Source organism: Miscanthus floridulus, chromosome 8, assembly GCF_019320115.1.
Source record: "Miscanthus floridulus cultivar M001 chromosome 8, ASM1932011v1, whole genome shotgun sequence".
NCBI classification, from domain to species: domain Eukaryota; kingdom Viridiplantae; phylum Streptophyta; class Magnoliopsida; order Poales; family Poaceae; genus Miscanthus; species Miscanthus floridulus.
The window spans coordinates 32,792,116-32,815,207 of NC_089587.1; the positions used below are offsets into that span (position 1 = coordinate 32,792,116).

The window sequence follows — 23,092 nt, forward strand, 5'->3', positions numbered from 1 at the left end:
GTCATTGGGAAGAAACCACCAGTTTCTAGGGAGCTCGTGTCGCACTCCCATTGAAGGAAAAAATAGAGTTGGGAGAGAGAAAGAGAAAATAGTTATTACTCATAGAAACCATGAGTTGAAAAACAGTACTTTTTTTTGGTGCGATATCCTATATTATAAAAATTACTAGTTTCTTTCATTGGGAAAGGCCTAAGGGCACTCACAATGCAGAAACCACTATAGTTTCTATGGGCATTAATTGTACTGCCACCTAAGCATTTTGCTGATGTGGCAAGGTAGTTATTGAAGAGAGAGAACAAAAATCATAGAAACCGGGTCTAAGTTAGAAACCATGTCTACACGAGAACCAAGACATGAAGGGATGTGATTGGTAGCGAATGGAGAGAGAGTGTATGTGATTGGATAAAAAATTGTTCTGTAGAAATTATCCATTGGAACCATAGTTTCTATATATAGTGTCTATGAAAATTAATAGGTATAGAAATTATACGTAGTTAGCATTGGGACTGCCTAAGGAGTCAGAGAGAAGTGAAGTGGAGACGGGTGGCTGCCGAGGACGGGTGGGGAATTGTGCCCAGTGTTTGGCGTCCGGCCTCGATTCCCCTTCTTTTTTTGTCGCCGCGGTTTTGTTTGTTTTCCTGGGTGTGCCGACACTCCTGGTCCTAGAACCTAGAACAGAAGACTGGGGAGGGTAGAAAGAGAGGGATCCTATTCTATTCCTCGAGATGGACGGAAACTTGGAAGGGTTGGCCAGGGAATTGGCGCTTCCGGTCTGCCAATTACGCCAACTGCTCTCCTTGACCGGTTTTGTTGTGTTTTGTTCGTCTGCTTGCTCCTTTCTGTTTTTCTTTCTTCATCAAACGGTTGTTTGTTCGTTCTGAGAGAGTCCAAATGTTGTCTCTCTCTCTGCTTTTCTCATTGCTCCGTCCTCAAATGGTTTTGTCATTTAGGCACAAATGTTGAAAATCGGTGTGTACTATCACTCCCTAGTCCCTACCACTCTCATGTTAACCTGAACCTCCGCCTCTGTTGATATAGGGGAAATGTTCCCGTAGGATAGCTTTCTAGGCCTGACGTAAAAGTAGATCTGGATATTACATATGTTTTTTAATGGTTTTTAAGTATTTTCAGGTGTATTTCCCCACAAGATTAAAGTCATTTATGATGCGGCTTCTGTTCAGTCTGCATCACTATTGGAGACGGAGTCTCAAATCACATTTTCATCTCGGGACATAGAAAATGGCTCCGAGTCCTTTTACGCCTCCGTCCGAGCATATTCGGTGTGGCTCCGTCCGCTCTGGTGGCGGAGCCACAACCAGAACCGTATCAAACAGCTTCTAATAAGTGGGTGGTATATAGAGACACTGTAATCCTGGTTCGAACCTGAGGTCCCATATACTCAATGAGCCTGTTCGCTGGTTGATTTCTGAGCTGATAAGTCCAACTGGTGCTGATTTGTTGTGAAGAGAAAAACACTATTAAGTCCTACCTGAAACCAACAAACGAACAGACTAAATAGCGGAATCTATATAGCTTCACCTGCTCACTTCGAAACCTGCAGCACCGTTCATTTCCAATCTGAACCTGTCAGTACCGTGACTATTGACCATAGAATACTGAAAATTATGCAGGGATACAACGCAGTAATAGCCAGTGTGAACTCTAGAAACCTTTACAAGGAACAAAACAACGGTATGCTTTAGCAACTTGCAGGCTGCCAAGTCAACTGCAAAATCTGAGCAGGTGTATCACGGTGTCGGCGTCGCGACAAATAAAGCGAATAAATGGCGGCCTGCTCAACCAGACAACCACACTAACGAACAGAATCAATCGCCAATGGACCACGCCACTGCCCGCCGTAGCCGACAGAACCCATTCGCCCTCACCTAGTCACCTGAACCTTTTATTCCCCCATTATATCTGTGTTGGCTCTTCTGCCTTTGCACTAGACACATGCCGATCTGATGCTACTCTAGGATGACAATTCATCCAGGATTACATCATCCATATATGTAACAGAGAAGTTCAGAAACTCATAGCAAGGAAAATGATATACCATTCAGAAGTAATTTTTTTTCTTACAGGAAGCTGCAAGAAACAATTCCCCGATCAGATCAGCACGACTGACAATGAAAACGAATTTGTTTCCAACATGGGATATGTGGTTGGAAATAGGCAAGGGGAACAATAAATGAGTCGATCATTACCATAGCACGATATAATTTTCCATTAATAACATTTACAGAATTACACTGACTGACAACAGGGGATATGGAACACTTACAGGCGCACTACAACATTTAATGTTGGAGAAAGTAATACAATAGCAGGGATTGAATTCCTTCAATAGCTTCACAATACACCGACCCCTTCCCTCTCACTACTTGGACAAAATCAGATTTTGCATTAAAACAGGCGACAAAGACTGGCTGCAAGAACATAGCACATCTACTTATGCAACACATTGGCGCCAGCTCATGTTTGGCTTTCCAATAATGGTCAGATTCTACACCTTGAATGTGAGGAACATGCAGGTTGCCTTCGGCACAACGAAGCATCAGAAGAGCAAGGTTTAAACACCATAGAGCCTTCGCCTATGGTCTGGTAGTGGGCAATAAAGTGAGCCCAAGATGCCGCCTAGCATGGTCTGGGATCAACCTGTCGATGAGCTCTGGGGAGGCATTTGCTAGCTGCAAATTAACAGACAAATATGTCAGTATCTTTCACTTGTAGAAAGAAAATTATGTTCAGCTGTTTCGTGACATTTGTTGAATGCACGCTGAAATGACCATTTCAGTCAAACATGACTACAGTTCCCCACATGCTTTGCCTAGTTCTTTAAAAGAAAAGCACATGCAGAGCATTAATGTGTGTCAGTCTTGAAACTACTTACTTCCTGTTTAAAGTTGAACAGTGGAGGAAATGGCCGTCCATTTGGCAACCTCGCATGTGGTTCTCGCAACTCATCAAAGAATGGGTGTGCACATGCTTCAAGCTGCGAGAGTTACCATAATTAGCAATAAAATCAACACAATGAAGGAAAGCAGGAGTGGTTAGGCTAGGCATCTCAGACTTGATGGTTGATGCATTACAACATTGTCCTCTTAAAAAGATATTCTAAATGCTGTTATCTTTTCAAGTCCAGTAATTTCACTTCCAAGGAGAGGAAATTTCACATGGTACGAATTACAGTGCAGAACTGAAATCCAGCTGAGAGTAGTACAGGCATCTGACTCTATAAAGGCTAACAGCCTCCTGACTTCTTGAGTCTTGACAAAGGTAATCCAGATAAGGCCTTGTTTGGATGTAGTGTCGGATTTGCATCAATCCACGTGTTGGGGTGGATTGGAGTGGAACTTGAACTAATTTCCACCCCAATCTACCACAATACATGTGGATTGAGGTGAATCCAACAACATCCAAACAAGGCCTAAGGCAATCAAAGGCCTCCATGGTTCCATTTTAACACTTGGCACAGACTCCAAGAGGTGAAAAGCTTACAGAAAAATCCATTTTGGATGGTATAAAGTGAAGCATTGTCTTGCTACAGAGGATATCTGGTAAAGGCTTGTACACCATTTATGAGGATAGAAAGGAAAAGGATATGGCGCCATCATATCCAATCATCGGTACTATTTTTCTTTAATATAGAATGAATCATCAGTACTAACTTTATACACACAAACTGAGATGATTGAAACATTTAACACCTAAAATAGAAAGCGATGGGTAGACATGACCAACCAACCTAGGAAGAAACAATTAATGTCATAACTAAGCTTTGCAATCATTGATAGGTAGATGGCTTCTTTAGTTGACTAGAATCAGTCAAATAGGCAGAAAAAACTCACAGCAGTGCATCGTAGATTTGGTGAATACTGGAGCAAACGTGAAGCGAGATCTATAGCTTCTGGAGGCATCCGCTTGTGGAAAATCTGCAACAGTAAAGGTATTTTAGTTAAGTTATGTATCATTCAATGAAATAACGTGATAAATAAATTTCACATACCTTGTGCCATGGGTGAGCTTTGATCTGAGGAAATCTAAACTCGGTGTAGTTCGGATTCATACATCGGATTTCCTCACGTGTTGGAGTACCAAGAACCTATCAGCAAAGCAAATCCATTCAATACATGGAAATAGAAAGACACTAGTTAGCACATGTCTTTAGAACTAATATAGTGCAGTCTGCAGAACAACCAAGTACCTTTATTATCTCAACAAGCTGATCCACAGCACTTTCACCAGGGAAGAGAGGCTGGTAAAATCATTTTAACAAAAATGTGTTTAGTTCTAAGTTTGCTGTCCAGATGGATACATAACCACAGGAAATCTGTGGGGAAAAGCAGAGAAGAGAAACTAACCTGGCCAAGAAGCAGCTCAGCAAGAACACATCCAGCTGACCAAATATCAATTGATGTTGTGTACTCAGTTTCCCCAAATATGAGCTCTGGAGCACGGTAATAACGTGAGCATATATATGATATATTTGCTTCACCTTTGACCTGATCAAATTGTGAATTAAAATAGGATTAAAATGAGTAAAATATATATTCTATATATTCAGAAACTTGAAAAGCAACAAAACTACATTAAATGAACTGGCTCGCATTAAAGAAGCAGCAAAAGAGGAGGCAGGCCTGGTGGAGCACTGGATTCTTCTCTCATCCCTTTTGTGCCACTGAAGCACATACTTAAATTTGAGTCCACAGATCCTCAGAGAGAGGAATTTCATCTAATCAGTGGTGTAGGAATTTTTTCCATAGAAACTTTTATAATAACAAAAAGAAGCTACTTCATCACTAAAACGATGTAAACGATGTATAACGCCTTCTTTAGAACAATAAAGAAAAGATATGGTATTAGCTGTAGAAAAGCTACAGGGCTGCATTAACTTACCAACATTTTGGCACTCCCAAAATCACATATCTTCACTTGGTGAGTCAGTGGATCAACCTATAATGAATGAAGTGATTATCAGATTCAGATTAATTAAGAATTAAGATATTGTGAAACCAAATTAAAAAGAAATATGGACAGGCCATACCAAAAGATTCTGTGGTTTCACGTCCCTGTGGCAAACTCCAGGTACTGTGTGAATATAGGCTAAACCTCGAAATATCTGCATAAAAGGACCAAGAAAAAAAAACAAAATCACATCCAATCTAGTGTAAATTTAACAATGAAGAGTAGCAGAATTTCCAAAAGAGTATAAATGACTTTTTACCTGATAGGTATATAATTTAACATAAATAAGCGGCATGCTCTGGTTCATATTGCTGTAATGCTTCAACACACGATATAGTGACTCAGGAACAAACTCCATCACTAAGTTAAGGAAAAGTTCATCTCTGCTTGTGGTAGAGAAGAAGCAATGCTTCAAGGAAACAACATTGCAGTGATCCATGGATCGCATGATCTGCAGCTCCCTGTTCTTGTAGCGCTTGTCCTGCAAAACCTTCTTAATCGCAACAGTCTCACCAGTCTCCAGACATTTTGCCTAAATGTACACGCAGACAATACAATCAGGGTAATGGGTAACTAAAAACAAACAAAAAAACTTAGGAAGGTTTATAGCAAAGCAACCATCCTTTACCTGGAAGACGATTCCAAATGATCCGGTTCCCACAACTCTCTCTGCCATGTAGCTGATAGTCTAAGAAGCAGCAAAGCACCCAATCCCAAGTTAGGAAAGATATAGCTGTATGCATGAGTCAATAATGTCATGTGACTTTTGGTGCCCTGAAAATTACCCTTTTAGGCTCTCCATTCTTCCCTCCAATGGTTGTCGAGATTATATGACCCGTGACTGGATCACTCCCTTCAATCATAGAACCAGCATGCTGCCACAAAGTAAAATCCATAAGAAAAGGTGGCTGACAGCACAAGGTAGTAGAATTGGGGAATCACAGCCACCCAACTATTGCTAATTCACACAAACTAGGCTTGCTAAAAATGGAAACTCAACAATTCAGGAAATCCTTATCGACAAACAGAACTGAAATCGCCACAAGCATAGTTTTTAAGGCGTCGCCTAGGCGACGACTAGTCGTCCAAGCGGGTTTTCAAACGCGGCGTCGCTGTCGCCGCATCCTCCTGGCGTATGGCGTCGCCTCGCGGTCGAAGTCGTCGCCTAGTCGTCCTTCTCGCTGAGGCGGCACGCCGCGGGACTAAAAGGCGCGGGGAAAGAGCGGCGCCGCGCGCTCCAGCGGGCGGGAAAAGAGCAGCGCGATGCCCTCGCGCGGGAAAAGCAGCAGCGCCAGCGCCTACACCTCCCGCCAAAGGCTCCCAATCCCCATCGCGTCTGAGAGAGTGAGAGAGGGAGAGGGAAAGGAAGGAGAGAGGAAGAGAGGAGAGGGCGGCGACGCACCTCAAATCCGGCGGCGGCGCAGGCGACTGCCCCGCGCAAGTTCGTCCCAGCCGCGCGAGGCCGCCCGTCCGCACGACTCTGCTCCGTCCGAGAGAGTGAGAGGGAAAAGGAGAGAGGAAGAGAGAAGAGGGCGGCGGAGCACCTGAAATTTGGTGCCGGCGCCGCCGCAGGCGGCTGCCCCGCGCGACTCCGCCCCATCCGCACGACTCAGCTCATCCGCGTGACTCCGTCCCGTCCGCGACTCCCGCCCCGTCCACGATTCCCGCCCTGTCGCGACTGCTCCGTCCGCCGTCCGGAGAGCGAGAGGGAAACAGAGGAGAGAGGGGAAGAGAAGAGGTCGTCCCCAATCCCCACCTGATCTGCCCCTTGCCTTCGGTGCATCCTTTTCTCCCTCCTTCCTCTGCTCTGCTGCGTGGACTCTGTTCTGCATCTTCTTCCTCTGCTCTGCTCCTTCTACTCTGCTCTGCTGGTTGCTTGCTATCTGTGGCTGCTATGAACTAGCAGCACTAGTAATTAAGTTATGTTATGTCACTAGAGTCTAATTTGCTCCTATTGAGAGATGAGAGATTTCAAATTTGCTAGTTTGCTACTTTTTGTTGTGTCCTGTTACTGTAGCCGCACTATTTATTATGATATTATATGGTATGATTTGCTTCTGATTTCTAGTGGTATTATATATTAAGACGTTAGTAAGGCCGTCGCCTCGCCTCGCGCCTTAAACGCCTAGGCGTCTGGAAGGGGGTCGGGCGCCGTAACTATGGCCACAAGACAAACATAAATCACAAACCTGCTAATCACACCATGGCTTAGACAGGAGAGTGAGATTAACTGTCCTAATCATCTAAAAAGGAATTACCTAGTTTAATTCCCCCATTTGGAACACAGTCATGATCACCTAGTACCAGTATGCAAAGGCGCCCCAAGCCGGCATGCTAAGGCCAACCGGTCTGGCGAAAACAGGGGGCGAGAAGCTTGCATAGCGCGCGCGCAAGGAGCAGGAAGGCAGCGCATCTCCTCCCCGGCAAGCAACGGTCCTCCTCCTCCTCCCCCCAAGAGAAATCGCGCGGGAAAGGCACGCAGCTAGACCTAGCCTCGCGCGGCGGCAAGGCGCAGATCTACGGACGGATCGAACGAGGGAACCACCAAACACGACGCGGGGTAAACGAAACACGTGGGGGGCGGCGGAGCAGAGAGATCCGGGAGGTCTGCGCGACCGCTCCGGGCTCGCCGGAACCACACGCCAGCGGGGGCGGACAGGGGAAAAGAAACCCACTCACCTTGGCGTCGGCGGGGGCGTGTGCTGCGGCGGCCGCGGAAGGCGGCGGGGAGCGGCTGGTCCACCTGCATCGGGTCCGCGGCGCCGGCGGTGTGGGCCCCACCCGGCAGCGCGGCCATGTGGTGGGTGGGGCTGCTGCGGGGCAGAGACGACGCGGAAATGGACCTCTTCTCTCCCTCCCGTGTCCTGTAGTTCCCCCTCTCTCTCTGTCTCGGTCTCTCCTCGGTGAGGAGGTTGGGGAGGCGGCTGGGCAGGCAGGCTAGGGAGGCAGCGCCATGACACCCGCCCCGAGCCTCTTTTTTCCGCCTTGTTTTTTTTTTATTCCCGTCCTCCGCCACCTACTACTCCACGCTGCTACGAGAATGAGGAGCTTTTTGGACAAGGACCGGAGCATTTCGAGAATACCGTACCAGTGTCGATAGCGCTGTAGAAGTTTTACACATGGGTCCCTAAATAGTTGTGTTTGTAATTTTAAGGAGTATGGGATGGAAGAATGAGATTTGGCAGTGGAGAAGGCCGGAGGGGGGCATGGTCAATGTGTCAGTCCGGCTGGCACTTGGAATCTCCCTTGCGAAACGGCTTTCCCCTCTCGCTCGCTTCGGCGGGTGGGACCTACTACGTCAGACAATATAAAATGACGCGTTGTTGCAGCTTACCGTTGGCGAATTTTTTTAATTTTAATATTTTTTATAACTAATTTTAAATTTAACATGGTCGGTTTTTTAAAAAAAACTAACATTTTTGGCTGCGCCTATTGCCCTGGCGCGGCCAAATGCCTGTGCCGCGCCAGGGCTGACGTGGCGGTAACCGGGTCCGCTGAGCGCTGACGGGTAGATCCTGTCGCGTCACCGATCTTGACGCACCGCGTCACGGAGCATGGCGCGGCTGCGCCAAATAAAACCCCGCAGCGAGGTCGCCCGCCCGCCCGCTACCCTGCCCGCCCGCCCGCCGCCAGCCGCCTCTGCCCCGACACCGCGCAGCTCCCGCGCCCGCCTACGCCGCGCCCGCCTGCCCACGCCGCGCCCAGCCACTCCTGCCACGCAGCGCCCGCACCCGCCTGCCCACGCGCGCGCCCGGCCACTCCTGTCGCGCAGCGCCCGCGCCCGCCTGCCCACGCCACGCCCGGCCACTCCTGTCGCGCAGTGCCCACGCCGCGTTCGGCCAGTCCCGCTGCGCAACGCCCACGCCGGCCGAGCCACGAACACCGGCGCGTCAAGGCCGTCAGCTCCTAAGGTATCTCCCTCTCGATTTCATGTTATTTTGATTATTATTATTTTAGGATAATTAGGGATTGAGGATAATTAGTTATTTATGATAGTTAGTAATTTTGGATAGTTAGGGTTTTATGATTCTTATTGATTTATGATAGTTTGTCAAATTTAGGATACTTACTGATTTAAGATAGTTAGGTTAGTGAATTTATTTGTGATTTACGTGGATAGTTTTTATGTTCGAGGTTGTGTGTTCTAGTATAGTTAGGAATTTAGGTTTAGGGATTGATTAGGTATTTATTAATTAGTTTATAGTTAGTTATTTAGTTAGAGATTTTGGGTATACCTATTAGTTTACAAACGTCAATACTTACTAGTGTGTGATACGTTGATTTTGATGACTTTATGAAGTTTCGTTAAATGCTTATATTCCTAGTGAAGTTGTTTATGTTACAAGTGCGTAATATGTCTGTTAATGTTACTTTGAATATATACATGTGCTTTCATATTGTGTTCGTATTGCATAACAAGTAGTTCAAATTTTGCAATGCTACATAATATTAATTTGAATTTTGTTAATTTGAATACTCTAACGTTTTTTTATTAATTTGTAACATGATTGCCCTACCCACACAGCACCTGTTGTACTCCATTCTTGAGGTGGAGTACGACGACCAGCACCGAGCACATATCTTGAGTGACAACAACGTAGAAGTGGCCTTGCCTCCTTTGAGGCCCCACACGCACACCAGGGCGCACCAGTGGGATGAGCGTTACGCGCCGTACATACGGCGTGCCGGCTTCCTCGAGCTTGTCCGTGTTGTCAACCACGGTCTTCTACCCCTTGATCCAACACTACTTAGTGCAGCTATAGACAGATGCGAGTGCATTCTTTGTACGTAAACTTTTTTGTAACAAATTTGAGGCAAGTAACAGTCGTTTTATTCTTATATCAGGTGGAGGCCTGAGACCCACACGTTCCACCTACCTTGTGGCAAGATGACCTTGACCATACAGGACATGAAGGCTATTTTTGGCCTTCAATTGGGGGGACTTCCAGTGACAGGGATAGTTGACAACGATCACTAGAGGGAGTTGGTTGTTCAGTTTACTGGCTTTCTTCCATCGGATGACGAGGCTTTCAAGAAAAATAAGTGAGAAATTAAAGCTTATTTAATATTTGCATTGCTTTCCTGCAGCCATCGGGTCTTATTTTGTTTGGTAAATTTCAGGAAAACTTCTGGTGTTTTGTCGTCCTGGATCACGGAGCGCTTTGATTACTTGGACCCATAGGCTGAGGAGGCTCAGATCGACAGGTTCGCTCGAGTTTGGCTCTGGCACTTTATTGGTGATTTCCTCTTCCCAGACGTCTCGAGCAACACCATTAGCTGGATCTTCTTTGACATACTACGCCAGTCATAGGAGAACATAGTAGCGTACAGCTGGGGCAGAGCAGTCCTGGCATGGACGTATCGACAGCTATGTGTTGCCTGCCGTCGCACCTCAGTGTACGTGAACCTTAGGGGTTGCTCGTCCCTACTCTAGGTTTGGTGTTGGAAACGATGGCCCGTTGGAAGCCACTTAGTACTGGTTTACCGGTAAGTACTTCGGTTCATTATATTCTTCGATGTGGTTACATATGATGAGTTTATTAATGGCTAATTCATTATCGTGTTCAATGCAGCAATAGAACAGGCAGGATACACTCCCTATAGCTCTGTTTATCTGGACAGAATCAGAGTTGGTTAGAGGGAATACGAGGCGTAAGTACAGGGAGTACACGGACGGTCTCAACATCAGGTTACGTTCTCTTTACTATCATACATGTGTCTTGTTCGATCTACACTATATCATAACCTAACTCAATTACAAAATTTTAGGTGCATTGGTGTCCTTAGGATGCTCCGGAGCTCCAGTACTATCTCAGTCCTGTCACTAGGGATGAGTCAGACGAGTATCGGTGCAACATCCCTCTTATTTTTTCCACATGGTCGAGATTCACTTGCCCATCAGGGTCTACAAACAGTTTGAAAGAATGATAGGCTGCCCACCACCGCTTTACTCCACCAACTAAGGATTGCACGAGTGAGTTATCGATTAATAACAGAGCTACAATTCAGAGTTGTGTGTGGTATAACTAGCATCGTTTTGTTATAGGTATGACCGTAGGAAGAGGTACAAGACCAAGGATTGACGCGTGACACACAACGCGCACATCCACTTGTGGGAAACCAGGAAACGACAGTCGGTCCATGCGGGTCCTCCACACGACCAGCATATCTTCGACGAGTACTTATTGAAAGCTCTAGTTTGGTTTTGGTGAATTGATGAAACCCTAAGTGCTAACCTAGTTTATCAAGTGATCATGACATAGGTAGCACACTTCAAGTAGAAGAAGCTAATGAAGATCATAGCATGACAATGGTGATGGCATGGCGATGATCAAGGGCTTAAACTTGAAATGAAGAAAGAGAAAAACAAAAAGCTCAAGGCAAAGGTATAAACCATAGGAGCTATTTTGTTTTGGTGATCAAGACACTTAGAGAGTGTGATCACATTTAGATTTGATAGCCGTACTATTAAGAGGGGTGAAACTCGTATCGGAATGCGGTTATCAAAGTGCCACTAGATGCTCTAACTCATTGCATATGCATTTAGGATCTAGTGGAGTGCTAACACCCTTGAAAATATTTGTGAAAATATGCTAACACATGTGCACAAGGTGTTTGCAGGGTTGAGATGGGTTTGGGTCCCTCTCTCCCTCCCGCCGAGCTTGCTCGGCGGGATTCGGTGCTTTTGGAAAAATAAAATGTCTATTTTCTATTGCGCCGGATGCAAAATTCTTAGTGGTTGGCACATTTGAGCAAGGGTGAAGAAGTTAGAGTTGAAATGGAGTTGGTCGAAATGATGCTGGCGTCGGTCTACTGACCGGACGCTGGGTCACTCAGCGACCGGACGCTGAAAGGCTGCGTTCGGTCGAGCTGTCAGACGGCACAGTAGGCTAGGGTTGAGCACCGGACGCTGGCTGCGTCCGGTCAAGGTGGACCGGACGCGTCCGGTCGGAAAAACATGCCTCGGGGAGCTTACTGGAAACGACCGGACGCTGGGGCTTCAGCGTCCGGTCAGTTTTGATCGGAGCGTCCGGTCAGCTTCGTAGCCGTTAGAATCTGACGAACAGCGTTTGAAGCTGATGACGCGTGGCGTCCATCGAGCGACCGGACGTTGAGGGCCAGCGTCCGGTCAGTATGACCGGAGCGTCCGGTCAGAGCGCGTTTTGCCCAGTGAAGGGGTATAACGGCTCTATTTGATGGGGGCTCTATTTATAGCCCCATGGCCGGCTGTGGCTCACTATCTTTGGCCATTTTCATTGACATAGCAACCTTGTGAGCTAAGCCAAAGCCCTCCCACTCATCTACATCATTGATTCATCATCATAGTGAGATTGGGAGTGATCCAAGTGCATTGCTTGAGTGATTGCATCTAAAGGCACTTAGTGATCGTGGTTCGCTGCGGATTTCGCTTGTTACTCTTGGTGGTTGCCGCCACCTAGACGGCTTGGAGCAGCAAGGATCGTCGAGCGGAGGTGGTGATTGTCTTCGGCTCCGATCGTGGTGATTGTGAGGGGTTCTTGACCTTTCCCCGGCGGAGCGCCAAAAGGTACTCTAGTGGATTGCTCGTGCCTTGTGTGGTCCTCATCTTGTGTTGGTTGTGCGGCACCCTATTGAGGGTTTGGCGTGTGAAGCCAATTAGCACGTGAACCTCCAAGTGAGTGAATCGCCACAACGAGGACTAGCTTGCCGGCAAGCAAGTAAACCTCGGTAAAAAATCATTGTCTTCATCATTGATTCCGAGGTGATTGGTCATCGTTGTTATTCATCTTCGTGATTGATTGGTTCATTCATCTACACGGCGGTATAACCCTCTTGATCACTCTCTTTACTTTACCGCAAACTAGTTGACAAGCTCTTTAGTGTAGCTAGTTGTGAGAGCTTGCATGCTTGGTTGGTGTGGCTCTTTAATTAGCCTTTGAGAGCACACTAACATAGGGTAATGTCATCGCTCTTGTGTGAATTGACACTATCTAAACTAGAATTGTGGTAGGTGGCTTGCATTTTGAGTAGGCTAGCGCAACACTCGCTTCGCCTCATAATTGTCTAACCATTTGGTTAAGTGTTGTTGTAGAAATTTTTATTAGGCTATTCACCCCCCCTCTAGCCATTAGGACATTTCACCTGTGCTGGCTTTATAAGTCTACAAGGACACATATCAAGTCTCCGTACATTGAGGAAGCGATTAACGAGGACTCGGAGGAAGATATGATCGAAGATGTGTACGACGTTGCCACTAGAGAGGACACATAGCTACAGAGAGCCTCGCTACAAAGATACGTGGTAAGATACTTGAATGGTATGATTTGTTATCCATTTGGTATTAAGTATGTATACTAAAATTGTTCAACCGCGTTTCTGTACCCAGATGACACAATTGTCGAGGCTGTCCAACCAAGCAGCGTACCGGCTTCACGAGTCTAGAGGGCTGGGGCCAGGCGTTCTCGTGGCTTTTGTGGAGGTAAATATAAACTTGTTCATTTTGAAAATGTTTGTTCAGTGTATATGCGTCTGGAAAATGCACTAACTTTAACGTCTATTTATGCAGAATGTGAAGAAGAGCTGCAAGAAGCTAGCTCAGAAGCTGAGCGACATGGACACTCTTTATGAGCAACCGCCACTCCCGGCGCGGTCGGGTGCCACGTCTTCAGTCTCTTTGAGGACATCAGCCGGCTCTTCTCAGCAGATGACAAGTGCCACTTCCGCGGTGCGTACACCACCACATCATAGCGCTGGTAAGGACCCTGCAACCGAAGACGAGGAGGACGACAATGACGACGACGATCAGTGGGAAGATTGGCCGCAGGACGAGATCGACATGTGTCAGCTAGGTGGTGTCCCGCTTGGTACCCAAGGAGCCTCACAGGTACTAACAAAGGTAGTTTTATTAAATACGTACGCTACATGAACTAACGATCATAAAGAATTCTAAGTAATCGTGCATATCACATGCTTGCAGGGTACGAGCCGTACGCACCGGCAACGCGACCACACCGACGTTGGCTACACTCCTAATGTTTTGCCAACAAATCCGAAGAGACAAAGGCGTCTGAGGGATCCTTACACTCCTGGGTCTTAGTTTGTTAGGTCGAACTATTATTGGCGTCCGAAACTTACAGGCTTAGTTGGTTATGTTATGTCGAACTTATGTCAAACCAATTAAAATGTTATGTAGCAGCTTGTCAATTTATGTTATTTGCTTCATATCCGTTTCAATGTGTCGCGTCATCACTGCTTGCGAGATTAAGTAGCAACTAGTTTGGAAACTGGCAGTTCCGGGGTATCTCGACGCCGGTGGCCGGTGTCTTGCGCGAGGGGTCGAGGAAGTTAGGGTCCATGGTCGCGTCGCCGCCGATCCTATAATATGGGGCCAAAAATATCATTGGCTTATCAAATTCTCTATTCGGCCGTAAAAAAAATTTAACAAAATATAAAAACAAATTCATTATTGACTTTACGTCAAGCAATACTTATAATAACTCCCACTATTGGTGCGACACGTTCCGGGATGGCGGCGAGCGCGACGGCCAGGCTTGCTTGCTGCTCGGGCAAACATGACTGGCATCGGGGTTTTATTTGGCGTAGCCGCGCCATGCTCCGTGGCGCGGCAGGACCTGCCCCGTCAGCGGTCAGCGAACCCGGTTACCGCCACGTCAGCCCTGTGCCGCGCCACCATGCATGGCGCGGCACAGGCATTTGGCCGCGCCAGGGCAATAGGCGCGGCCGAAAGTGTTAGTTTTTTTTAAAAAACGACCATGTTAGATTTAAAATTAGTTTCCAAAAGTGTTAAAATTAAAAAAAACGCGGACCTCATCGGTTTAGGTGTGTATGAATGGTGACGTGGAGGAGCCTCGACGTAATTATTAGTGATGCAAAAAATTGTTTTTGTTGTTTTTCGATGGAAACTTGGGTATTGTTTAGGATTTATTTAGGTCCTCTTTGGTTCATAGGATTTCCAAAGGAAAAGAAATGTTGGAATCAGTAAAAAATATTCAGTGAAACCACATTGTATTGGTTTCCTATGATTTTCATGTACTCAACCAAATATCCCTTCTAACAAAATTCCTCTGTTTTTCATTTCACCGTTTTTCACATGCATTTCTATCCTATTCATGCGTTTTCTAATCCTACGTTCCAAAGGGGGCCTTAGTATTTATTTATTAGGATGGAGATTCAAGGTCCTCTTTGTTTAGAGTCACTAATATGGACATATGGTCATGGAACATTACGCAATCAGGAATGGTTTCGTCATTTATATATGTACTGATATGGAGTATTTTTTTAATTGAAAAGATGTATATGGTGAACGATGCGATGGCAGGTAATTTGCCAAATTGTCGTGGATAATTCTAAGTACAACCTTTATTCCGGGGCAGAGCTAGAGCAAATCCAACTAAGTACGTTTGCTTTGTGGGTATAATGATTTGTGAATTGAGGTTGAAACATGCTTCTGGGTTGGTGTTTGCCTCTTACTCCGTCCAACTCCTCGATTCAGGCGACTCTGACGCTGCTTCTCCTTCGTTGAATCGCTGCCACCAACCTCTGTCCGCCTTCCTGGCCTCCATCTCGAATAGCACCACCGCAGGGCAGCAGCTTGCACCGCCACACTGGAGTCTCATCTCGCCGAAACTAGAATCACGGCATACGCCAACCGGAACTAGTACTGCTCCAGCATGATGAGCGACGATGAGGCATGAGGTCCTCTACGTTCCTTCTCGAGGCTAGATGTACCAGACCCTTATTTTCATCGATGGCGATCCACAAAGGCCAGATCTGGTGCCTGCCGCAGAAGAGCAAGCCAAGTCCGACGAGGTCTGGTGGTGGTGGCGTACTGGCGTACATCACGGTAAGCAATGTAGTTATGTCTCTCATTTGCTTGTTCATGGTGAAAGCAAGTGCGGGGCGTCAGCAGTGGACGTTGGCGCGATGGGTGCTCAAGCGGCGGGTCACCTGGTCGTGTTGTACAACCCCTGTTGGGGGAGATCAGCCAAGAGACCGTCGAGCTGAATCGAGTTGAAATAACCTCTCGTGCTCTGTCCCACTACTTCGTTTTGGGTCCTCTGTTCTTTCGAATTAGCACTAGATTATGCACTTTTTATTGCAACTCAGTTAACTCCAATTCTTGATGTGTCAGTCAATGAGTACTTGTCTATGCTCTTCCGTCCATATCAACTCAGTTCTCCAATTCTTGTTTCAGTCGGAGCCATTGTCAGTAACCTATTATATAGTAATATATTGTCCTGTCAAGGCCTAAGAGTTTAATAAGAACACATATACTAACGGATTAGGATTAGGATTCCACCTTCTCCTTTCCTTCTAGGATAGAGCATTTATGTTTTACAACATTCCATTTGGGCGATTACTACGATATGCACATGCCTCATTAAAAACTCCATCCAAAAATCCAGTGGGAAAACGGTTCTTGGAGAAAAGAGTACATCGCATTTTTTAATTCCATTGCACATGTTGTCTCATTAAAAACCTTGTGTGAGAAATCTTCAAGTAAAAAATCACATAAAAAAAGTACAGCATTTAATCTTCTTGGTCATGTATTCTTCATGATACTCTATTCTTCATGAATAGATATTTATCTTCATGATCTATGCATAAAATGTTTTAGCAAATATGATCTACATGATCTTTGTAATTCTAGTGGGTTTAATGACCTTCAAGGTAGATTTACTCAAATTGCTCCCCCTCGTAAAGCCATCCTCTGAACTTCATTATCCAGTCCACACTTTTTCATAAATGTGTGCTTAATAATGGTATGCAGTACCATAATATCAAAATATCGGCTTACCATTCTTCAATGAATTATAATATGAGTAAATAAGAGCAATATGCTTCATGCATAAATAACCACTTATTAGTTGTGCAAAACAAATAAAATTTATCCCTCAGGGTAATAAATCCTTTCAAAGGATTATGGGATAAATAAGTTACAATATTCAATATCTTCTAGATAGTGGATCAAACTTATACTAGAGTTTGACTACTTATAATTCTTTCTTAGTGGATTTTCAAATTATATGTTCTTCAAATCTTCAGGATTTTAATTGTACCACTAAATAATAAATCAACTCTTACATTTGGCATTTAGAGGATAATTCAATTGCCAAAATCAACATTATTCTTGTATCTTCTATGGTATTTAGAGGATATCAACACTTCATTGCTAGCTTTACATTACACACCTTATGAGTGTTTGTATGGCACCTTCTGAGTGTTTAGGATTCCTCTTTTTTATTCTTGGGTCTACATGCACTTCAGGGATTACTGGTGTTTATTCAAGAATCGACTGGTAAATCCTTCAAGGATGTTCTCATTCTTAGTGAATAATATTTCTCTTCTATGAGATATATTCTCTATTACATGAGGGATTATTATGTGATATACACAATGAGACTGTGTTATTCACTACAAAGTCATTCGATGACTATTCCTTCAAGGGCATGCTCTTCTTGAGACTTTAATATATTCATTTAGGAATATATTATATCTTAGACTTCTTAATACTTGGTATGAAATATAATTTCCATATATTGCAATTATATTCTTCAGGAACTATATGGATCTTCATAATCCATTTAACTGCATATTTCATATTCGTTCATTTCATTTGCCAGAGACATAGTAGAGCGTTTATTTCTTCTTAGAAGGAGATTCAACCTCCATTGCTTTCTTTATTGACCTGACATAATCGCTACAAGCGACTTTGCCATAGACTTTGTTTTCCGGATCCGGGTTCTCATAGGAGAAACATTTACAATTATAGAGGTAGCGTTGTCGGCAACTATTATTTTCTCCTAATATTCTCATAATATGAGATTATTCTATCTCTTTGTTATTTTTCAAATAAGAGATAATTTATTATTCTGCGTACCCAACACTTGATTATGACCTTTCCCTCCTCGTCTCTCATGATCAACATAGTAGGTGAAAGTATAACACATAGACACAAGAGATAGGGAGATTATTCTTTATTTCTCTGAATATTGGTGATTACAATATAGAGCTCCCATATATATATATAATACTGCCAAGGCCTAAGAGTTTGGTAAAAGCCCATATACAAACGATCTAGGATTATGATTGTACCATCTACTTTCCTTCTATGATAGAGTCCGTATGTTTTACAACAACCTCCACGTCATGTTGCTGACATGACAAAATACATGTACTTTGAACCATATACCACACAATAAACAACATTATGCACTGTAAAGTCTTGTTTGATGGAGCTCTATCTGATTCTGATTCTCTACATAAGCTGATTCTGTGAGAGAAGTGATTCTGTGGCTAAAAATAATTCCATTTGATTCTATAGCATAAACTCTCAAAATCACAATGGAGAATCAGTTGAAGAATCAGAAGAAGCTACTTTTTTTTAGTTCCGAGCATCTTAGTTCATTTCAATGAATCACTTCACAAAATTAGCAGATAATCACTTCTCGCTGGGAGCTCTACTAAACAGGGCTTAATGTGTGGTTTGCAACTTGATGTACTCAACTAGTACATGGTCACAAGGTGTTGTACGGTAGACGCAATTTACTCTATGTGCTTAACTGATCAACGATTGGCCAACAACGTTAATGTTATATAGCGAACCGGAATAAATTATCATAATTAATTTTATGATGCTGTGAATTGCAAGTATCTGAATAATCATACTGCTTGACTCGTTAAATTAAAAGATAAAAAGGTAGATTGAACTATATGTTGTCTGTCAAGATAAAAGATAAGCTCTGTGGATTGAGTCCTAGTTTTGTTATCTGTACAGGCCAGCAGCTTCGTTCACTCGTCCTGGACCTTTGCTTGGATCGCGACCATTGCTTGGGCCGGAAAGACCCAAGCATAGGCCAACCTCCGCCGCCTTGATGATGACCAACATTTGCTGAGCCACACAAGTTGGGCCGCTCTAGGCCATCGCACCGATAAACATCGAACGTGAGCAAAGAAAATTTATACCTCCCTTAACAGCGACGGTCATCCATTTTTTCCTTCCTAAAACTACAAAACCAGTTTTTTTTTACCTACTAAACTTTTAAAATCGTTTGTTTTTCAGCTTAGATGGTTTTGATGGTGGTATGATGTGAAGCCATGCTAGAAAGGGTAAATCAGATAAGGTAAAAGTCCAGGAGGTAAATCGAACTAAAAATATTATTAAAAGGACATACAAAAAATCATAAAATTAGTTTTCAAAAATTTATCCAAATATTTTTACATGAAAAAACAATACAATTACAAATCCTAAAATCTGGTTTAATCTTAGAAAATCCATACAAAATTTATTTTACATCGAAAAATTATGAAACTAGTTTCACTTTTTTTTTTCTAAAGTTATGCTCTATCTTATGGTGGCTAGCTTGAAATTGTTTGAATCTCAATAGACACATTTGGTGCTTGTTTACTAGTAGAAGCTCTTGACGATGTTCCACTGGCGCTTCTACGTAGTCAGACGGTCAACATTGACTTATTATAACAGATAATAAAAAAATTGTACTATCAAATAAGCTTCAAAATGAGCCCATGAAGATTCAAAAAAATTCAAGCTAGGCACCATAAGATCGCGTATGGTTTTGGAAAAGACAAACTTGAAAGTAGTTTCATAATTTTTTGAGGTAAAACAAGTTTTTTAACATTAAACCAGATTTTTGGATTTTTAATTGCATTATTTTTCAAGCAAAAATATTTGAATTATTTTTTTGAAAACGTATGTTTTAGATTTTTGGATATATTTTTTTAAATATTTCTAGTCCCATTACCTCCTTGAACGTTTAGCTTAGTCTGAATTACCACCTCTAATGTGGCGCTACATCAGCAAAACCACTGTGAAAACCACCCCAGGTGCAAAAACAAACGATTTTAAAAGTTAAGGGAGGTAAAAAAAACAGGTTTAGTAGTTCAACGAGAAAAATCGGATGATAGTTGTGGGAGGTAAATTAGACTTCTTCCACAGAGAAAACCCGAGAGAGTTGCTTCTCTATTGTTGATGGAGTGAAAGAAAAAATTATCGCTGAAAAGTCTGTATGTGGACGAGTCATAACCTACTATAATATCTAGATCTAATTTATTGAATATAAGAAAGAGCTCCACCTACACCTGTGTCTCTGATGTGTTATTCTCGATTTCTCTTATGTTGTGTTGATCGAGGACGACAGAGAAGACAGCGTCCTAACCACTAGGAACGGGTAGTTCACGATATGTTATTAACACGAGTCTTTACCATCTAGCAATGTCATTATCTTCTCGAAGAGATCAGCGCCTGGCGTTCATCCGGACGCCCACGTCTGCTGCCCGTCCGTTTTTATGTCCTTAGGGTGTTTATAGATGTAGCTTCGTGCTCCGCGCCTACTACTTGTACATGGATGTAGCTCCATGCTCTGCTTCGCCTTGTGCTTCATGCTTGCTGCCCGCCCATAGATGCAGCTTCGTGCTTCGCGCCTGCTGCCATGCCCATGGATACAACTCTGTGCTCCCCACCTGCTACCGTGGGCGCTTCGCTTCCCACGCGCATATAGGGACCACCGCATCTGAGGGGACCACCTTAGCCTGCGCCTACTTGCCGCGTCTGCTCATGAAACACTCGTAATATAAAGCATTTGCTGCAAAATACGTTCGAAACAGATGAAATATTTACATACGCTTGCAACATATGTGTATGGACACTGTAACATATGCGACATCCAGACAAAATACTTGAAACATACGTTTGAAACGGCTGAAACATGTGAAACATACACATGCAACATACGTGTATAGCCAGTGCAACATATGCAATATTTAGATAAAACACTTGTAACATACATTTGAAACAGCTAAAACATGTGAAACATACATTTGCAACATACGTGTATAGTCATTGCAACATACGCAACATCAGATCTACCTTTGCAACATCCTGATAAAACTTAACGTATGCAACATACATCTAAAACGCATGAAACATACGGGTACAACATGTGCTCATCTACTTGATGCCCCTAATGGACGCTCGTTGACGTGGAACTTGACGCCGGCACGGAGCTCGATGCCACGACGCAGAGGTCAGACCTCGGTTGTGCGCAGCGTGAGTCCAGGCGGGAGGCGCGACGTGCGGGCGACGTGAGGCAAGAGGCATGGGTGGGGGCGCGAGGTAGGAAGCGTGGGGGCAGGCGGGTTCGTTCCATCCGGCCAGAGAGACGGTAGAGAGCATTACCGTTATCTTCTTCGCCGTGTCTAGTCTCGAAGATCAACATTGAACTTAGCGTGAGCAAAAAGCCTTCCTTTGCACGGTTACCAGCGGCAAAAAGCCTTCCTACACTACACGATCTGCCTTCATCACGCTGCTATGAACACCTCTTGCGTCTCCAATCGCAGCTGCCCTGTGCGGCTGTGCCCCATGGCTGACCGACCACCGCCTGCATGTGGTGCTCTGTACAGGGACTGACTCTATATGGCACATAACCGAGGCGCCACAGAGGCTAAGAGCAAGTAACCGAGGAATTACAACGTGTTTAACCAGTCCATAATCGAGACATGGAGATCTCCCTTGATCCTGTGAAGGTGAACCATAACCTTTCTCTTAAAAAAGTAGGTTTCCACGAAGAAACATAGGCTGCTTGTTGTCAACTATTTGATACATTTGATTTTGCAAGGTTTTTTTATACCATGTTTGTTTTTACCATTACATCTTTGGCGTATACTTTTAGAATTCTTCAAATGTAAGAGATTTTGCAAGTATTTGAACACAATGCACATATAACTTGCACATTTTGAAACCAAATAATTAGTAGTTATTGATGTTTTTAGTTTTCAAGGTTTAACTAAATCTTGTCCCAAATGAGAAGTTGTTATGAATTATGACCGGAGGGAGTATTTATTATCTAAATGAAATGAGCTCTTTTATAGTGGTTTGAGGTACTTCTTGGTTTCTCTTGGTTCCTAAGCAAGTTATTAGCTCTAAGTAATTTGACGAGTGGAAGGTTAGTATGGTTATTGAAGCTCCCCCCTCCCCCCGCCACCCTCCCCACGCAAGTCTAAAGGACGTGAGCAGGCCCCTGGACGTGAGGCTGCCCTGCCATCGGCCCTAGCAGCGGCCGCCCCGCCCTTGCCCTCGCCATCGCGCGGCGCCGGCGCCGTCAGCCTGCCCTTGCCAGCACCCGTCTCTCCTCCCTCCTCCCCCCAGCACCCCTCGCCCACGCGTACCCAAACCTGAACCCCATCGCGGCGACGCCAAAGGACGCGAGGTTGCACAAGCCCTAGTCGCCGCCGGCCTATCCTCGCTCGCACCCGTCGCTCCTCCCTCCTCCCCGTCGCCCCGCCTAACGCGAGCGGCCCCTGTAGAGAGTTCCCACCGCCAACATCCTGTCCTCGTTGTCCTGTACACGCTGCACAAGCCCAAGGACAACGCCGGCGCTGAGGTCGACCGCTGGTACGCGCCGGTCATGACAGCTATCGCACTAGGTGTGAGATACTTCCTCTCCCTGATTGTCACGGTTACTACTAGTGCTTCCTGTTGTGTTCCTATCAGTTGTCATGTTGTTGCACGAGCACAAATGCTGTTGCCCATTGTGAATTCCCCAAAGTGATGATTGATAAGTAGCTGTCTTTCGAACATGGATGTTTGCTAATGAAGAAGATATATGTCTTATCTGCTTGGAGCTGCACTAAGATTCTGTATAATTAATGGCGAAATGGGTTTTCTTTGTTAAGATCTGACCAATTCCTGCTTGGCATCGAGAATTTTCTAATTGACTTGCTGTTTTGGTAGTTACTACAGTCCAATATAATAGTTCTCCGTTGACAATACTCATTGCAATTTTCTTATTTTATATCATTTGAACGCTGCGTGCCTTAGAGTGATCATGAATCGTGATGCGAAAAATGTGACTTGATGCGCCACGGCTGAAAATCTCTTGACAGTTCTCTATGGTGCATATATTGAATGCATGCATTTTCCTTTTGGTACTAAATACGTAGTTTTGCTCCGGTGGTCCTCTTTACAACAGTTGCACGTATCTCAAAGCACGTGGTTACGTTTGGATCTGGACTCGGGCTGACCCTGTCCGTGCCCACTCGGGGTCCAACACCCCAGCCCAGAGTCATTCTCGATCTGTGTACACACTCACGCACATCACTGCTATCT

The 23,092-nt window shown here is 44.6% G+C and overlaps 1 protein-coding gene and 1 pseudogene across 1 annotated transcript; one reads left to right on the forward strand and one right to left on the reverse strand.

Moving 5' to 3' along the window:
* Positions 1-2,183: 2,183 nt before the first annotated feature.
* LOC136476137 (shaggy-related protein kinase eta-like) lies at positions 2,184-7,990 on the reverse strand (annotated as a pseudogene).
* A 532-nt stretch (positions 7,991-8,522) lies between these two features.
* Positions 8,523-14,044, forward strand: LOC136468825 (stress response protein NST1-like). The gene is made up of 4 exons (XM_066467248.1): positions 8,523-8,879; positions 13,334-13,426; positions 13,514-13,831; positions 13,925-14,044. Exons 1-4 carry the CDS (start codon positions 8,523-8,525, stop codon positions 14,042-14,044), a joined length of 888 nt encoding a protein of 295 aa, XP_066323345.1.
* Positions 14,045-23,092: the final 9,048 nt, after the last annotated feature.